The sequence below is a fragment of the Lonchura striata genome, chromosome 30, assembly GCF_050655825.1.
Source record: "Lonchura striata isolate lonStrDom1 chromosome 30, ASM5065582v1, whole genome shotgun sequence".
Taxonomy (NCBI): domain Eukaryota; kingdom Metazoa; phylum Chordata; class Aves; order Passeriformes; family Estrildidae; genus Lonchura; species Lonchura striata.
The window spans coordinates 8,469,935-8,489,362 of NC_140732.1; the positions used below are offsets into that span (position 1 = coordinate 8,469,935).

A 19,428-nucleotide genomic window follows, 5' to 3' on the forward strand; every position below is an offset into this window, starting at 1 on the left:
CGCCCCGCGCCGCGGAGCCCCTCCGGTGATGGCGGCGGCGGCGGCGGCGGCGGCGGCGGGCGGGGCGAGCCGCGGGCTCTGGGCGCGCCTGGGGGACACGCGGCTCGGTGAGGCGGGACGGGAGTTGGGGCAGGGGGGAACCGAGCTCTTAACGGGGGTGGCTCCGGTTGGGGTTGGGGGGGGTGGGGGGGGGTGATTCGGGACCCCGGGAGGGTCGGGGGGGGTCTGGGGGGGGGCTCGGGGGGGTCCGCAGCCCCTCCCGTTGTCCCGTTGTGCCCCGGTCTGGCCCCAGCCGTGACCTCGGGGTGACCCCCGGGACCCTCCGGTTCTCCCCGGGACCCTCCGGTTCTCCCCGGGACCCCCCCCGACCCCCCGTGACCCCCCCCAACTACCCTGACCCCCGGTTTCCCGGTCCCGGTCCCCTCTAAGCCCCGGTCCCGGTAACCCCCCCATTCCCCATTCCCCTTTCCCGTTTCCCGGTTCCCCGGTCCCCTCTAAGCCCCGGTCCCGGTAATCCCCCGCTCCCGTCCCCGTTCCCGTTAACCCCCGTCCCCATTTCCTGTTCCCATCCCCGTCCCCGGTAACCACCGCTCCCATTCCTGTTCCCGTTCCTGTCCCCGGTAACCACCGCTCCCATTCCTGTTCCCGTTCCTGTCCCCGGTAACCACCGTTCCCGCTCCTGGCTCCCGTTCCCGTTCCCGTTAACCCCCGTCCCAGCTCCCATTCCCGTTCCCGTTAACCCCCGTCCCCGTCCCCGTTCCCCGTTAACCCCCGTCCCCGTCCCCGTTCCCCGTTAACCCCCGTCCCAGCTCCCATTCCCGTTCCCGTTAACCCCCGTTAACCCGTTCCCGTTAACCCCCATTAACCCCCGTTAACCCGTTCCCGTTCCCGTTCCCGTTAACCCCCGTTAACCCCCGTTAACCCCGTTAACCCCTTCCCTCCCGCAGCGCTCTGGCTCCGCTCCCTCCTCCGCGACTACTCCTCCTCCCTGCAGGACGCCGCCCGCTCCCATTCCCGTTCCCGTTAACCCCCGTTAACCCCGTTAACCCGTTCCCGTCCCCGTTAACCCCCGTTAACCCCGTTAACCCCTTCCCTCCCGCAGCGCTCTGGCTCCGCTCCCTCCTCCGCGACTACTCCTCCTCCCTGCAGGACGCCGCCCGCTCCCGTTCCAGTTCCCGTTAACCCGTTCCCGTTCCCGTTAACCCCCGTTAACCCCCGTTAACCCCGTTAACCCCTTCCCTCCCGCAGCGCTCTGGCTCCGCTCCCTCCTCCGTGACTACTCCTCCTCCCTGCAGGACGCCGCCCGCTCCCGTTCCCATTCCCGTTAACCCCGTCCCAGCTCCCGTTCCCGTTCCCGTTAACCCCCGTTAACCCCCGTTAACCCCCGTTAACCCGTTCCCGTTAACCCGTTCCCGTTAACCCCCGTTAACCCGTTCCCGTTCCCGTTAACCCCCGTTAACCCCCGTTAACCCGTTCCCATCCCCGTTAACCGCCGTTAACCCCGTTAACCCCTTCCCTCCCGCAGCGCTCTGGCTCCGCTCCCTCCTCCGTGACTCCTCCTCCTCCCTGCAGGACGCCGCCCGCTCCCGTTCCCGTTCCCGTTAACCCCCGTTAACCCCCGTTAACCCGTTCCCGTTCCCGTTAACCCCCGTTAACCCCGTTAACCCGTTCCCATCCCCGTTAACCCCCGTTAACCCCATTAACCCCTTCCCTCCCGCAGCGCTCTGGCTCCGCTCCCTCCTCCGCGACTACTCCTCCTCCCTGCAGGACGCCGCCCGCTCCGCCCGCCGCCGCCCGGCGCTGACGGCGCTCACCGTGACCGCCCTGACCGTCACGGCCGTCCTGGCGCGCTCGGTACCGGACGGCGCCTCCCTGGAGAGCGCGGCCGTGGCGGCGGCGGCGGCGCTCAGCCGCCTCCCGCCGGGCTCCCGGAGCCCCCGCGCCGAGCGCCGCGTCCAGCGGCTGCTGCGGCTCCGGGAGCGCGGCCGCCTCCGCGTCCGCCACCTCGGGCTGCTCTCGGTGGCCGCCGCCGAACCGGACGGCTCGGCCGCCGCTCTTTACCGGGCGCGCTGCCCGTACCTGCGGCCGCGGCCGTGGGAGAGCGGCGCGCTGCTGGACGTGGGGTTCGCGGGGCGCTGGTGGCTGCTGGACGAGGCGCTGCGGGAGCCCGACGTCAACGACGAGGAGTTCGGGCACCTCCCGGAGCCGCTGCGGAGGATGAACCGGGAGCAGCTGCGCTCCGAGCGCAACGAGCGCCTGCACCGGGAGCGGCGGCGGCGGAGCGCCGCGGTGCTCGGCGGGGATGATATCGGAGAGGGGGACACCCCGAAATCCCGGGATTCGGCGTGAAACGGGATCGGTTTGTGGTTTGGGAGGGAGCGGAATAAAGGATTTGATGTGGCTCACAGGGGGTGATGAGTTCTGCCACGATTTGTCACCCAAAAAATCCCAAAACTACTCTAAAAAACCCAAGAAAACCCCCCCAAAACAACCTCAAAACCACCTCAAAAATTCCCCAAAAAAACTCCCAAACCACCCCAAAACAACCTCAAAACCACCCCAAAAATTCCCCCCAAAAAACCCAGTAGAACCCTCCCCAAAAGACCCCGAAGCAACCCCGAAAAATCCCCCAAAAAAATCCCTAAAAAACCCAAAAAAACCCCCCCAAAAATCCCAGTAGAACCCTCCCCAAAAGACCCCGAAGCAGCCCCAAAAAATCCCCCCAAAAATCCCCGAAAAATCCCCCCCAAAATCCCCAAAAAACCCCAAAACCAGCCCAAAACCAGCCCAAAACCAGCCCAAACCGGGAGCGGCGGCGGCGGAGCGCCGCGGTGCTCGGCGGGGATGACATCGGAGAGGAGGACACCCCGAAATCCCGGGATTCGGTGTGAAACGGGATCGGTTTGTGGTTTGGGAGGGAGCGGAATAAAGGATTTGATGTGGCTCACAGGGGGTGATGCGTTCTGCCAGGATTTGTCACCAAATAACTTCAAAAAAACCCCCCAAAAAATCCCAAAATGACCCCAAAAAACTCCCCAAAAAACCCCAAAGCAACCCCAAAAAATCCCCCCGAAAATCCTCCAAAAAATCCCCCAAAAAAACCCTAGAAAATCTCCAAAAAACCCAAAAAAATCCCCTCAAAAAAACCCTCAAAAAATTCCCCAAAAACCCCCAAACCACCCCAAAAAACCCAAGAGAACCCTCCCCAAAAAACCCCAAAAGCACCCCAAAAAAATCCCCAAAAAACCCCAAAACCAGCCCAAACCGGGAGCGGCGGCGGCGGAGCGCCGCGGTGCTCGGCGGGGATGACATCGGAGAGGAGGACACCCCAAAATCCCGGGATTCGGCGTGAAACGGGATCGGTTTGTGGTTTGGGAGGGATTGGAATAAAGGATTTGATGTGACTCGGTGTTTCCTCCAAGGGTGCTGAGTTTTGCTGGGATTTCTCCCCCCAAAAAAATCCCAAAATGACCCCAAAAAACCCAAGAAAACCCCCCCCAAAACAACCTCAAAACCACCTCAAAAATTCCCCCCAAAAAACCCATGAGAACCCTCCCCAAAAGACCCCGAAGCAACCCCGAAAAATCCCCCCAAAAAATCCCTAAAAAACCCAAAAAAACCCCCCCAAAAATCCCAGTAGAACCCTCCCCAAAAGACCCCGAAGCAACCCCGAAAAATCCCCCCAAAAAACCCCCCAAAAAATCCCAAAAACCCCCCAAAAAATCCCTCAAAAAACCCCCAAACCAGCCCAAACTGGGAGCGGCGGCGGCGGAGCGCCGCGGTGCTCGGCGGGGATGACATCGGCGAGGGGGACACCCCGAAATCCCGGGATTCGGCGTGAAACGGGATCGGTTTTCGGTTTGGGAGGGAGTGGAATAAACGATTTGCTGTGGCTCACAGGGGGTGATGAGTTCTGCCACGATTTGTCCCCAAAAAACCCAATAAACCCCCAAAACCCCCCCAAAAAACCCAGTAGAACCCTCCCCAAAAGACCCCGAAGCAACCCCGAAAAATCCCCCCAAAAAACCCCCCAAAAAATCCCAAAAGCACCCCAAAAAATCCCTCAAAAAACCCCAAAACCAGCCCAAACCGGGAGCGGCGGCGGAGCGCCGCGGTGCTCGGCGGGGCTGACGTCGGAGAGGAGGAGACCGGGGATGGTCGGGGGTCGGGGTGAGAGGGAGACGGGAGACACCAAAATCCCGGGATTCGGCGTGAAACGGGATCGGTTTTCGGTTTGGGAGGGAGCGGAATAAAGGATTTGATGTGACTCGGTGTTTCCTCCAAGGGTGCTGAGTTTTGCTGGGATTTCTCCCCCCAAAAAAATCACAAAATGACCCCAAAAAAACCCAAAATGACCCCAAAAAACCCAAGAAAACCCCCCACAAAACAACCTCAAAACCACCTCAAAAATTCCCCCCAAAAAACCCATGAGAACCCTCCCCAAAAGACCCCGAAGCAACCCCGAAAAATCCCCCAAAAAAATCCCTAAAAAACCCAAAAAAACCCCCCCAAAAATCCCAGTAGAACCCTCCCCAAAAGACCCCGAAGCAGCCCCAAAAAATCCCCCCAAAAATCCCCGAAAAATCCCCCCAAAAATCCCCAAAAAACCCCAAAACCAGCCCAAAACCAGCCCAAAACCAGCCCAAACCGGGAGCGGCGGCGGAGCGCCACGGTGCTCGGCGGGGATGACATCGGAGAGGAGGACACCCCGAAATCCCGGGATTCGGTGTGAAACGGGATCGGAATAAAGGGTTTGCTGTGACTCGGTGTTTCCTCCAAGGGTGCTGAGTTTGCTGGGATTTGTCCCCAAAAATCCCCCAAAAATCCCAAAACAACCACAAAAAAACCAAAAACCCCTCCCCCAAAAAAAATCCCAAAACAACGCCCAAAAAATCCCCCCAAAAAACCCCCCCCCAAAAAAAACCAAAAAACCCAAAACAATCCACTCAAAAAACCCCAATAAATCCCCCAAAAAACCCCAAAACCACCCCAAAAAACCACAGAAAACCTCCCCAAAACCACCCCAATAAACCACAAAAAACCTCCCCAAAACAACCTCAAAACCACCCCGAAAAATCCCCCAAAACACTCCAAAAAATCCCCCCAAAAAACCCCATAAAATCCCCCAAAACAGTCCAAAAACCACCCCAAAAACCCCCAAAACTACCTCAAAACCCTCCCCCAAAAATCCCCCAAAACACTCCAAAAAATCCCCCAAAACACTCCAAGAAGTCCCCCTAAAAAAACCAAGAAAACCACCCCAAAAAAACCCAAAACAACCTCAAAAAATCCCAAAAACCACCCCAAAAAATCCCCCAAAACAACCCAAAAACTCCCCCAAAGAAACCCCAAAAACCACCTCAAAAAAACCCCAAAAAACCCCAAAAAACCACCCCAAAAATCACATTTTGCTTCCCAAATTTATTATTTACACGCCCCCCCCCTCGCCCCCCTCTCTGGGAGGGGGGGGGGTCCCACCTCTGCCCCTCCCCCACCCCCCCCCCAAAATTTGGGGTGGGGGGAGGGGCACAAATGGGGGCTGAGCCCCTCCCCCACTCCCCCCTCGGGATGGGGGGGGGATTTTTTGGGGTTTTTTGGGGGTTTTTTGGGGTGGATTTTTTGGGTTTTTTTTTGGGGGGGGGCGGGGTTTTTTTGGGAGGATTTTTGGATTTTTTGGGGTGTTTTTTGGGGGGTTATTTGGGGCTGGGGGGTTGGTAGGGGTCCAGCAGGAGGCAGCTGAAGGTGTTGACTTTGTCCCCCCCCCGAACCTCGTGGGGCAGCAGCGGCAGCTTCACGATGTGGAAATCCTCGTACAGGTCCTCCATCTGCGGGGGGGCCCCCCAAAATCCAGCCCCGGACCCCCAAAATCCCACCCGGGACCCCCAAAATCCCACCCAGGACCCCCAAAATCCAGCCCCGGACCCCCAAAATCCACCCAAATCCACCCTGGATTCCCAAAATCCAGCCCCGGACCCCCAAAATCCCACCCAGGACCCCCAAAATCCAGCCCCGGACCCCCAAAATCCCACCCAGGACCCCCAAAATCCACCCAAATCCACCCTGGATTCCCAAAATCCACCCCCAGACCCCCAAAATCCTCCCAGAATTCCCCAAATCCACCCTGGAGTCCCAAAATCCTCCCCAGGACCCCAAAATCCCACCCAGGATTCCCAAAATCCACCCCCGGACCCCCAAAATCCTCCCAAATCCACCCTGGATTCCCAAAATCCTCCCCAGGACCTCCAAAATCCAACCTGGGACCATCAAAATCCACCCCAGGTCCACCAAAATCCATCCCTGGACCCCCAAAATCCTCCCAGAATTCACAAAATCCATCCCCGGACCCCCAAAATCCTCCCCAGGACCCCAAAATCCCACCCAGGACCCCCAAAATCCATCCCTGGACCCCCAAAATCCTCCCAGAATTCCAAAATCCATCCCCGGACCCCCAAAATCCCACCCGGGACCCCCAAAATCCAGCCCCGGACCCCCAAAATCCACCCAAATCCACCCTGGATTCCCAAAATCCTCCCCAGGACCCCCAAAATCCAACCTGGGACCATCAAAATCCACCCCAGGACCCCCAAAATCCATCCCTGGACCCCCAAAATCCTCACAGAATTCCCAAAATCCAGCCCCAGACCCCCAAAATCCACCCAAATCCACCCTGGATTCCCAAAATCCTCCCCAGGACCTCCAAAATCCAACCTGGGACCATCAAAATCCACCCCAGGACCCACAAAATCCATCCCAGGACCACAAAATCCATCCCCGGACCCCCAAAATCCATCCAGGATCCCAAAATCCATCCCCGGACCCCCAAAATCCTCCCAGAATTCCCCAAATCCACCCAGGATTCCCAAAATCCATCCCCGGACCCCCAAAATCCTCACAGAATTCCCAAAATCCAGCCCCAGACCCCCAAAATCCACCCAAATCCACCCTGGATTCCCAAAATCCTCCCCAGGACCCCCAAAATCCATCCCAGGACCACAAAATCCAGCCCCAGACCCCCAAAATCCTCCCAGAATTGCCAAAATGCATCCCTGGACCCCCAAAATCCTCACAGAATTCCCCAAATCCACCCAGGATTCCCAAAATCCATCCCCGGACCCCCAAAATCCTCACAGAATTCCCAAAATCCAGCCCCAGACCCCCAAAATCCACCCAAATCCACCCTGGATTCCCAAAATCCTCCCCAGGACCCCCAAAATCCAACCTGAGACCATCAAAATCCACCCCAGGTCCACCAAAATCCATCCCCAGATCCCCAAAATCCACCCAGGATCCCAAAATCCATCCCCAGACCCCCAAAATCCTCCCAGAATTCCCCAAATCCACCCAGGATTCCCAAAATCCTCCCAGGACCCCAAAATCCAGCCCCGGACCCCCAAAATCCCACCCAGGAACATCAAAATCCCACCCGGGACCCCCAAAATCCATCCCGGGACCCCCAAAATTCCACCCAGAATTCCCAAAATCCATCCCCGGACCCCCCAAATCCAGCTGGGATCCCCAAAATCCACCCTGGGACTCCCAAATCCTTGTCCCAAACCCCTCAAACCCCCCCCCAAGCCCCACAGGTGTGCTCACCTGGCCCAGATCTTTGCCCCCAGCCCCCCAGGTGCCCTCACCTGGTCCAGATCCTTGTCCCAAACCCCCCAGGTGCCCTCACCTGGTCCAGGTACTTGTTCCAAACCCCCCCAAACCCCACCCCCAGCCCCCCAGGTGCCCTCACCTGCTCCAGATCTTTGCCCCAAACCCCCCAGGTGCACTCCCCTGGTCCAGATCCTTGTCCCAAACCCCCCCACACCCCACCTCACCGCCCAGGTGCCCTCACCTGCTCCAGATCCTTGTCCCACGCCCCAAAGGTGCCTTCACCTGGCCCAGATCTTTGCTCTAAAGCCCCCCAGGTGCCCTCACCTGCTGCAGATCTTTGCTCCAAACCCCCCAGGTGCCCTCACCTGCTCCAGATCCTTGTCCCAAACACCTCCTGAGCCCCACCTCACCCCCCAGGTGCCCTCACCTGGCCCAGATCCTTGTCCCAAACCCCACCTCACCGCCCAGGTGCGCTCACCTGGTCCAGATCCTTGTCCCAAACCCCTCCTGAGCCCCTCAAATCCCACCCCAACCCCCCCAGGTGCCCTCACCTGGTCCAGATCCTTGCCCCAAACCTCCCCAGGTGCCCTCACCTGCTCCAGATCCTTGTCCCAAGTCCCCCAGGTGCCCTCACCTGGTCCAGATCCTTGTCCCAAACCCCTCCTGAGCCCCTCAAATCCCACCCCAACCCCCCCAGGTGCTCTCACCTGCTCCAGATCTTTGCTCCAAACCCCCCAGGTGCCTTCACCTGGCCCAGATCTTTGCTCCAAACCTCCCCAGGTGCCTTCACCTGGTCCAGATCTTTGCTCCAACCCCCCCAGGTGCCCTCACCTGCTCCAGATCTTTGCTCCAAACCCCCCCAGGTGCCTTCACCTGCTCCAGATCCTTGCCCCCAGCCCCCCAGGTGCCCTCACCTGGTCCAGATCTTTGCTCCAAACCCCTCCTGAACCCCCCAAACCCCCCCAGGTGCGCTCACCTGGTCCAGGTACTTGGCCTGGATGCGGTGGCGCGCCTCGCACATGCGGCAGGGCCGCGCGGGCTCGGGGAACACCAGCTGGTTGACCACGATGTTGTGCGTGTCGATGCGACACTTGGCCAGCTCCTGGATCAGCCGCTCCGTCTCGTAGAGCGACAGGAACTCGGCGATGCACACGCAGATGAACGTGGTCTGCTCCTGCGGGGGAATTTGGGGTGATTTTGGGAGGATTTGGGGACATTTTGGGGTGATTTGGGGACACAGACAGGGTGACAGCACAGCCAGTGGTACAGGGACACGGGGACAGGCACAGGGACACAGGGACAGGAACTCGGCGATGCACACGCAGATGAACGTGGTCTGCTCCTGGGGGACATTTTGGGGGGATTTTGGGGTGATTTTGGGACATTTTGGGGTGATTTGGGGACACAGACAGGGTGACAGCACAGCCAGTGGTACAGGGACACAGGGACAGGCACAGGGACACAGGGACACAGGGACAGGAACTCGGCGATGCACACGCAGATGAACGTGGTCTGCTCCTGGGGGGGATTTTGGGGGGATTTGGGGTGATTTTGGGACATTTTGGGGTGATTTTGGGACATTTTGGGGTGATTTGGGGGATGTTTGGAGACAGCAGGGACATGGGGACAGCAGGGATAGCACAGGGACAGGGGGACAGGCACAGCGACAGGAACTCGGCGATGCACACGCAGATGAACGTGGTCTGCTCCTGGGGGGGAATTTGGGGGACATTTTGGGGGGATTTTGGGGTGATTTTGGGACATTTTGGGGTGATTTGGGGACACAGACAGGGTGACAGCACAGCCAGTGGTACAGGGACACAGGGACAGGCACAGGGACAGACACACAGACACGGGGACAGGAACTTGGCGATGCACACGCAGATGAACGTGGTCTGCTCCTGCGGGGGATTTGGGGGTGATTTTGGGGTGATTTGGGGACATTTTGGGGTGATCTGGGGTGATTTGGGGACATTTTGGGGTGATTTGGGGGCATTTTGGGACATCTGGGGACAGCAGGGACATGGGGATGGACCCACAAACACACAGACACAGGGACAGACACAAAGACACAGGGACAGGAACTCGGCGATGCACACGCAGATGAACGTGGTCTGCTCCTGGGGGGGAATTTGGGGGGATTTTGGGTGATTTGGGGTGATTTTGGGACATTTTGGGGTGATTTGGGGACATTTTGGGGTGATTTTGGGGATGTTTGGGGTTATTTGGGGACATTTGGGGACAGCAGGGACATGGGAACAGCAGGGATAGCACAGGGACAGGGAGATATCCCAGTCCTTCCCAGTCCATCCCAGTTCATCCCAGTCCATCCCAGTCCCTCCCAGTTCCATCCCAGTTCCTCCCAGTCCATCCCAGTCCCTCCCAGTCCATCCCAGTCCCTCCCAGTTCCATCCCAGTTCCTCCCAGTCCATCCCAGTCCCTCCCAGTTCCCTCCCAGTCCATCCCAGTCCCTCCCAGTTTCCTCCCAGTCCCTCCCAGTTTCCTCCCAGTCCATCCCAGTTCCCTCCCAGTCCATCCCAGTTCCATCCCAGTCCCTCCCAGTCCCATTCCCAGTCCCTCCCAGTCCCTCCCAGTTCATCCCAGTTCCATCCCAGTCCCTCCCAGTTCCCTCCCAGTCCCTCCCAGTTCCATCCCAGTCCCTCCCAGTCCCTCCCAGTCCCTCCCAATCCCCTCCCAGTCCCTCCCAGTCCCATTCCCAGTCCGTCCCAGTCCCTCCCAGTTCCCTCCCAGTCCATCCCAGTCCCTCCCAGTCCCTCCCAGTTTATCCCAGTTTATCCCAGTCCCTCCCAGTTCCCTCCCAGTTCCATCCCAGTCCCTCCCAGTCCCATTCCCAGTCCCTCCCAGTTCATCCCAGTTCCATCCCAGTTCCCTCCCAGTTCATCCCAGTTTATCCCAGTCCCATTCCCAGTCCCTCCCAGTTCCTCCCAGTCCATCCCAGTCCATCCCAGTTTGTCCCAGTCCCATTCCCAGTCCATCCCAGTTTATCCCAGTCCCCTCCCAGTCCCTCCCAGTCCCATTCCCAGTCCCTCCCAGTATATCCCAGTGCTCACCGGGTCCTTGAACTGCTCGCTGACCGAGCGGATCACGGGCAGCGTCTCCTCCAGCTTGGAGGCGAGCTGGTCGGCGTTCATGTCCCCCAGCCCCAGCATGCTGCACATCTGGGGACCCCAGACCCAATTCCAGCCTGGGACACCCCCAGACCCAAATCCAGCCCTGGAGAAACCCCCAGACCCAAATCCCTGACCTGGGACACCCCCAGACCCAAATCCCTGACCTGGGAAACCCCCAGACCCAAATCCCTGACCTGGGAAACCCCCAGACCCAAATCCAGCCCTGGGGAAACCCCCAGCCTCAAATCCCTGAGCAGGAACCGCCCAGCCCCAGCATGCTGCACATCTGGGGACCCCAGACCCAATTCCAGCCTGGGACACCCCCAGGAACCCCCAGACCCAATTCCATGACCTGGGAAACCCCCAGACCCAAATCCCTGACCTGGGAAACCCCCAGACCCAAATCCCTGAGCAGGAACCACCCAGGAACCACCCAGCCCCAGCATGCTGCACATCTGGGGACCCCAGACCCAATTCCAGCCTGTGAAACCCCCAGACCCAAATCCAGCCCTGGGGAAACCCCCAGACCCAAATCCAGCCCTGGAGAAACCCCCAGACCCAAATCCCCGACCTGGGAAACCCCCAGACCCAAATCCCTGAGCAGGAACCACCCAGGAACCGCCCAGGAACCGCCCAGCCCCAGCATGCTGCACATCTGGGGACCCCAGACCCAATTCCAGCCTGGGACACCCCCAGGAACCCCCAGACCCAAATCCCCGACCTGGGACACCCCCAGACCCAAATCCAGCCCTGGGGAAACCCCCAGACCCAAATCCCCGACCTGGGACCCCCAGGGACCCCCAAAAGACCCCCCAGGACCCCCCACCTGGGAGATGAAGGGGCTGATCTGGTTCTTGATCTGCATCAGGCGCCCCCAGCCCCAAATCCCTTCCAGTGACTCCCCCAGCCCCAAATCCCTTCCATTGACTCCCCCAGCCCCAAATCCCCTCTGATGAATCCCCCAGCCCCAAATCCCCCCAAATCCCCCCCAGGGACCCCCTGGGACCCCCCAGGACCCCCCACCTGGGAGATGAAGGGGCTGATCTGGTTCTTGATCTGCATCAGGCGCCCCCAGCCTCAAATCCCTTCCAGTGACTCCCCCAGCCCCAAATCCCCCCAAATCCCCCCCAGGGACCCCCTGGGACCCCCAAAAGACCCCCCAGGACCCCCCACCTGGGAGATGAAGGGGCTGATCTGGTTCTTGATCTGCATCAGGCGCCCCAGGCCGCGCTCCACGATGGTGGGGAAGTTGAGCAGGCGCAGCGTGTGCCCGGTGGGCGCCGTGTCGAAGACCACCACCGAGAAATTCATCCCCTTCACCAGCCTGGGGGGCACGGGGGGGCAGGAGAGACCCCTCCCCACGTCCGGGTGAGCCCCCAGCCCCTCCTGAGCCCCCCAAATCCCCCCTGAGACCCCAGGTGAGACCCCAGCCCCTCCTGAGACCCCAGGTGAGTCTCCCAGCTCCTCCTGAGCCCCCCAAACCCCTCCAAAACCCCCCAGGTGTGTCCCCCAGCCCCTCCTGAGCCCCTCAAATCCCCCCTGAGACCCCAGGTGAGACCCCAGCCCCTCCTGAGCCCCCCAAACCCCTCCTGCAACCCCAGGTGAGCCCCCCAAATCCCCCCAGGTGAGACCCCAGCCCCTCCTGAGCCCCCCAAAACCCCCCAGGTGAGACCCCAGCCCATCCCCAGCCCCTCCTAAGCCCCCCAAATCCCCCTTGCACCCCCAGGTGAGACCCCAAATCCCCCTTGCACCCCCAGGTGAGCCCCCCAAATCCCCCCTGCACCCCCAGGTGAGCCCCCCAGCCCATCTCCAGCCCCTCCTGAGCCCCCCAAATCCCCCCTGCACCCCCAGGTGAGTCCCCCAGCCCTTCCTGAGCCCCCCAAACCCCTCCTGAGCCCCCCAGGTGAGACCCCAGCCCCTCCTGAGCCCCCCAAATCCCCCCTGAGACCCCAGGTGAGACCCCAGCCCCTCCTGAGCTCCCCAAACCCCTCCAAAACCCCCCAGGTGAGACCCCAGCCCCTCCTGAGCCCCCCAGCTGAGCCCCCCAGGTGAGACCCCAGCCCCTCCTGAGCCCCCCAAATCCCCCCTGAGACCCCAGGTGAGACCCCAGCCCCTCCTGAGCCCCCCAAATCCCCCCAAAACCCCCCAGGTGAGACCCCAGCCCCTCCTGAGCCCCCCAAACCCCTCCAAAACCCCCCAGGTGAGACCCCAGCCCCTCCTGAGCCCCCCAGCTGAGCCCCCCAGCCCATCCCCAGCCCATCCTGAGCCCCCCAAATCCCCCCTGCACCCCCAGGTGAGACCCCAGCCCCTCCTGAGCCCCCCAGATGTGTCCCCCAACCCCTCCTGAGCCCCCCAAATCCCCCCTGCATCCCCAGGTGAGACCCCAGCCCCTCCTGAGCCCTCCAAACCCCTCCAAAACCCCCCAGGTGAGACCCCAACCCCTCCTGAGCCCCCCAAACCCCTCCTATACACCCAGGTGAGCCCCCCAATTCCCCCCAAACCCGCCCCCTGAGTCCCCAAGCCCACCCCCAGCCTCTCCTGAGCCCCCCAAACCCCCCCTGCAACCCCAGGTGAGCCCCCCAAATCCCCCCTGAGACCCCAGGTGTGTTCCCCAGCCCCTCCTGAGCCCCCCAAACCCCTCCTGAGCCCCCAGGTGAGACCCCAGCCCCTCCTGAGCCCCCCAGGTGTGTCCCCCAACCCCTCCTGAGCCCCCCAAACCCCTCCAAAACCCCCCAGGTGAGTCCCCAGCCCCTCCTGAGCCCCCCAAACCCCCCCCGCCCCCCCAGGTGAGCCCCCCGAGCCCCCAGCCCCACCTCATGACCTCGGCGTAGCTCATGGCCTCGTCGATGCCGGGGAAGGCGCTCATGGCCTCCTGCATCATCTTCTTGCCCATGCTGAGCACGTTGTCCTCCTCGAAGAACTCGTCGGGCAGCTCGGCCACGCCCAGGCTGGGGTCGATCTCCTGAGGGGTGGGACAAAACCCCCAAAATTGAACCCAAAATTCGGCCGTCGCCCCAGATTGGAACCCAAAATTTGGTTGTCCTGGGGAGGAGCCGCTGGGACACCCTGGGACCCACCTGGGACCACCAGAATCCATCTGGGACCTCCTTGGGACTCACCAGGACCCACCAGAACCCATCAGAACCCACCCAGAACTCCCTGGGACCCACCAGAACCCACCGAGACTTCCTGGGACCCCCCTAGGACCACCAGAACCCACCCAGGACCCACCAGAACCCACTGAAACCCCCCCAGGACCCACCAGAACCCACCCAGAAACCCCCTGGGACCCACCAGAACCCACCCAGGACCCACCAGAACCCACTGAGACTTCCTGGGACCCCCCTAGGACCACCAAAACCCCCCCAGGACCCACCAGAACCCATCAGAACCCACCCAGGACTCCCTGGGACCCACCAGAACTCACCCAGGACCCACCAAAACTCATCAGGACCCCTCCAGGACCCACCAGAACCCACTGAGACTTCCTGGGACCCCCCTAGGACCACCAGAACCCACCCAGGACCCACCAGAACCCACTGGGACCCACCCAGGACCCAGCCAGAACCCACTGGGACCACCCTGGGACCACCAGAACCCACCCAGGACCCACCAGAACCCACCGAGACCCCCCCAGGACCCACCAGAACCCACCCAGAAACCCCCTGGGACCCACCAGAATCCATGGGGACCTACTGGGACCACCAGAACCCACCCAGGAGTCACCAGAACCCATCAGAACCCCCCCCGGACCCACCAGAACCCACCCAGGACTCCCTGGGACCCACCAGAACCCACCGAGACTTCCTGGGACCCCCCTAGGACCACCAGAACCCATCAGAACCCACTAGAACCCACTGGGACCACCCTGGGACCACCAGAACCCACCCAGGACCCACCAGAACCCATCAGAACCTGCCCAGGACTCCCTGGGACCCACCAGAACCCACCCAGGACCCACCAGAACCCACTGAGACTTCCTGGGACCCCCCTAGGACCACCAGAACCCACCCAGGACCCACCAGAACCCACCGAGACTTCCTGGGACCCCCCTAGGACCACCAGAACCCACCCAGGACCCACCAGAACCCATCAGAACCCCCCCAGGACCCACCAGAACCCATCAGAACCCACTCAGGACTCCCTGGGACCCACCAGAACCCACCCAGGACTCACCAGAACCCACGGGGACCTACAGGGAGCCATCAGAACCCACCCAGGACTCACCAGAACTCATCAGAACCCACCAGAACCCACTGGGACCACCCTGGGACCACCAGAACCCACTGGGACCTACAGGGACCCACCAGAACCCACCCAGAAACCCCTTGGGACCCACCAGAATCCATGAGGATCTACTGGGACCACCAGAACCCACCCAGGACCCACCAGAACCCACCGAGACCCCCCCAGGACCCACCAGAACCCATCAGAACCCACCCAGGACTCCCTGGGACCCACCAGAACTCACCCAGGACCCACCAGAACCCACGGGGACCTACAGGGAGCCATCAGAACCCACCCAGGACTCACCAGAACTCATCAGAACCCACCCAGGACCCACCAGAAGCCACCCAGGGCCTGCCAGAACCCACCTGGGACTCACCAGAACCCACCCAGGACCCACCAAAACTCACCAGGACCCCCCCAGGACCCACCAGAACCCACTGAGACTTCCTGGGACCCCCCTAGGACCACCAAAACCCACCCAGGACCCACCAGAACCCACCGAGACCCCCCCCAGGACCCACCAGAACCCATCAGAACCCACCCAGGACTCCCTGGGACCCACCAGAACCCACCCAGGACCCACCAGAACCCACTGGGACCATCCTGGGACCCACCAGAACCCACCCAGGACCCACCAGAACCCATCAGAACCCACCCAGGACCCAGCCAGAACCCACTGGGACCACCCTGGGACCACCAGAACCCACCCAAGACCCACCAGAACCCCCTGAGACCCCCCAGAACCCACCCAGAAACCCCCTGGGACCCACCAGAATCCATGGGGACCTACTGGGACCACCAGAACCCACCCAGGACCCACCAGAACCCACCCAGGACCCACCAGAACCCCTTTGGACCCACCAGAACCCACCCGGGACCCCCGAGAACCCCCTGGAACCCCCTTGGGACCCACCAGAACCCACTTGAGACCCCCTGACACCCCCCTGGGACCCACCAGAACCCACCTGGGACCCGCTGGAACCCACCAAGACTTCCTGGGACCCTCTTGGGACCCACCAGAAGCCACCTGGGACCCCCCAGGCCCCACCAGAACCCACCCAGGACCCCTTGGGACCCCCCAAAACCCACCCAGAACCCCCTGGGACCCTCTTGGGACACCCCCCAGCACCCTTGGGACCCCCTTAGGACCCACCTGAGACCCCCTTGGAACCCACCAGGACCCCTTGGCACCCACCAGAACCCACCCAGGACCCCTCCAGCACCCCTGGGACCCCCCCCAGCACCCCTAGGACCCCCCCAGCACCCCTGGGACCCCCCCCAGGCCCCTCCAGAACCCACCCAGGACCCCCCTGGGACCCACCAGGACCCTTTGGGACCCCCCCCATCACCCTTGGGACCCACCCCAGCACCCCTGGGACCCCCCAGCACCCCTGGGAACCCCCCAGAACCCACCCAGGACCCCCTGAGACCCCCCTGGGACCCACCAGGACCCTTGGGGACCCCTCCCATCACCCATGGGACCCCCCCCAGCACCCTTGGGACCCCCTGGGACCCCCAAAGCACCCTCGGGACCCCCCCCCAGCACCCTTGGAACCCCCTGGGACCCCCCCAGCACCCCTGGGACCCCCCCCAGAACCCACCCAGGACTCCCTGAGACCCCCCTGGGACCCACCAGGACCCTTTGGGACCCCTCCCATCACCCATGGGACCCCCCCCAGCACCCATGGGACCCCCCCCAGCACCCTTGGGACCCCCTGGGACCCCCCCAGCACCCTCGGGACCCCCCCCAGCACCCTCGGGACCCCCTGGGACCCCCCCAGCACCCCTGGGACCCCCCCCAGAACCCACCCAGGACTCCCTGAGACCCCCCTGGGACCCACCAGGACCCTTTGGGACCCCTCCCATCACCCATGGGACCCCCCCCAGCACCCATGGGACCCCCCCCAGCACCCTTGGGACCCCCTGGGACCCCCCCAGCACCCTCGGGACCCCCCCCAGCACCCTCGGGACCCCCTGGGACCCCCCCAGCACCCTCGGGACCCCCGGCACCCACCATGGCGAAGAGGTTCTCGTAGCCGGTGACCTTGGTGGGCACCTTGGAGAACTTCTGGTCGAAGGCGTCCGAGATGTTGTGGGCGGGGTCGGTGGAGATGATCAGCACGCTCTCCCTCACCCGGGCCAGCTGCACCGCCAGGCTGCAACTAACCAGTTAACCAGGTTAACTAGGGGTTAACCAGGCATTAACCTAGTTAACCAGGGGGTTACCGGGGGTCCCAGACCCCCCCGGGTGGGTGGAGATGATCAGCACGCTCTCCCTCACCCGGGCCAGCTGAACCGCCAGGCTGCAACTAACCAGTTAACCAGGTTAACTAGGGGTTAACCAGGTTAACCAGGAGTTAACCAGGGGTTAATCAGGTTAACCAGGGGTCCCAGACCCCCCCGGGTGGGTGGAGATGATCAGCACGCTCTCCCTCACCCGGGCTAACTGAACGGCCAGGCTGCAACTAACCAGTTAACCAGGTTAACTAGGAGCTAACCAGGTTAACCAGGGGTTAATCAGGTTAACCAGGGGTCCCAGACCCCTCCGGGTGGGTGGAGATGATCAGCACGCTCTCCCTCACCTGGGCCAGCTGCACCGCCAAGCTACAACTAACCAGTTAACCAGGTTAACTAGGAGCTAACCAGGTTAACCAGGGGTTAATCAGGTTAACCGGGGGTCCCAGACCCCCCCGGGTGGGTGGAGATGATCAGCACGCTCTCCCTCACCCGGGCCAGCTGAACCGCCAGGCTGCAACTAACCAGTTAACCAGGTTAACTAGGGGTTAACCAGGTTAACCAGGGGTTAATCAGGTTAACCAGGGGTCCCAGACCCCCCCGGGTGGGTGGAGATGATCAGCACGCTCTCCCTCACCCGGGCTAACTGAACCGCCAAGCTACAACTAACCAGTTAACCAGGTTAACTAGGAGCTAACCAGGTTAACCAGGGGGTTACCAGGGGATTACCAGGGTTAACCAGGGGGTTACCAGAGATTACACGGGAGTTACCAGGAGATTACTGGGGGTTAACCGGGTGGGTTACTAGGGGTTAACCAGGGGGTTAACCAGGGGGTTAACCAGGTTAACTGGATGGGTTACTGGGGGTTAACCATATTAAGCGGGGGGTTACCGAGGGATACCAGGGTTACCGGGAGATTACCAGGGTTAACCAGGTTAGCTGGGGGTTAACTGGAGTTACCAGGGGTTAACCAAGGGGTTAACTAGGGGTTACCAGGGGTTAGCCAGGGTTACTGGAGATTACCGGGAGTTACCAGGGGTTAACCAAGGGTTAACTAGGAGTTACCAGGGGTTAGCCAGGGTTTACCGGGGGTTAACCAGGGTTACCGGAGATTACCGGGAGTTACCATGGGTTAACCAAGGGGTTAACTAGGGATTACCGGGGGTTAGCCAGGGTTTACCGGGGGTTAACCAGGGTTACCGGAGATTACCGGGAGTTACCAGGGGTTAACCAAGGGTTAACTAAGGGTTACCAGGGGGTTACTGGAAGTTTACCGGGGGATTACCAGGGTTCACCAGGGTTAACCAGGGTTACCGGGGGGTTACCGGCGGGTTACCGGATCAGGGAGAGCCGATCCTGATCCCGTTATCCCGGTCCCGTTATCCCACCCCAGTCCCGTTATCCCGGTCCCGTTATCCCACCCCGGTCCCGTTATCCCGGTTCCGTTATCCCGGTCCCGTTATCCCACCCTGGTCCCGTTATCCCGCCCCGGTTCCGTTATCCCACCCTGGTCCCGTTATCTCGGTCCCGTTATCCCACCCCTCTCCCGTTATCCCACCCTGGTCCCGTTATCCCGGTCCCGTTATCCCACCCCGGTTCCGTTATCCCACCCCGGTCCCGTTATCCCGGTTCCGTTATCCCGGTCCCGTTATCCCACCCCGGTCCCGTTATCCCGGTCCCGTTATCCCATCCCGGTCCCGTTATCCCACCCCGGTCCCGTTATCCCGGCCCCGTTATCCCACCCCGGTCCCGTTATCCCACCCCGGTCCCGTTTCCCGTTACCCGTTACCCGTTACCCCGACCCTGACCCGGTTATCCCTCCCTGCTCCCGTTATCCCACCCCGGTCCCGTTACCCCCTCCCCGTTCCCCGCTCCCGTTCCCGGTTCCGCTGCCTCACCTGCAGGTGGTTTTGCCCACGCCGCCCTTGCCGCCCACGAAGATCCACTTGAGGCTGCGCTGCTCGATGATGTTGGCGAGCGTCGGTTCCAGCGGCTCCACGTCGGGCGCGTCCTCGAACTCCTCGGGGCCCTCGGCCGCCCACCCGCCCGCCGCCGCCGCCGCCGCCGCCGCCGCCGCCGCCATCTTCCCCGCGCCGCACGCCCGCCGCGCGCTGATTGGCCGCCGCGCCGCCGCGCCCCGCCTTCCCCCTCCTCCCATTGGCCGCTCCGCCTGTCAATCCTCGCCGGAGGGGGGCGTGGTCAAACCCCTCCCCGCGCGTTGCCGGGCAACGC

General features: G+C 62.0%; 2 protein-coding genes across 2 annotated transcripts; one reads left to right on the forward strand and one right to left on the reverse strand.

Annotated features, from left to right (window-relative positions):
* On the forward strand, positions 1-4,762 carry TIMM29 (translocase of inner mitochondrial membrane 29). The gene is made up of 2 exons (XM_085563394.1): positions 1-107; positions 1,721-4,762. The coding sequence occupies exons 1-2, from the start codon at positions 29-31 to the stop codon at positions 2,347-2,349; spliced, it is 708 nt and encodes a 235-aa protein (XP_085419520.1). The 5' UTR covers positions 1-28; the 3' UTR covers positions 2,350-4,762.
* Positions 4,763-5,401: 639 nt separating this feature from the next.
* GET3 (guided entry of tail-anchored proteins factor 3, ATPase) lies at positions 5,402-19,310 on the reverse strand. The gene is made up of 7 exons (XM_085563393.1): positions 19,095-19,310; positions 16,975-17,122; positions 13,544-13,692; positions 11,904-12,054; positions 10,671-10,778; positions 8,576-8,773; positions 5,402-5,825 (listed from the first exon to the last, which is right to left on the reverse strand). Exons 1-7 carry the CDS (start codon positions 19,277-19,279, stop codon positions 5,694-5,696), a joined length of 1,071 nt encoding a protein of 356 aa, XP_085419519.1. The 5' UTR covers positions 19,280-19,310; the 3' UTR covers positions 5,402-5,693.
* Positions 19,311-19,428: the final 118 nt, after the last annotated feature.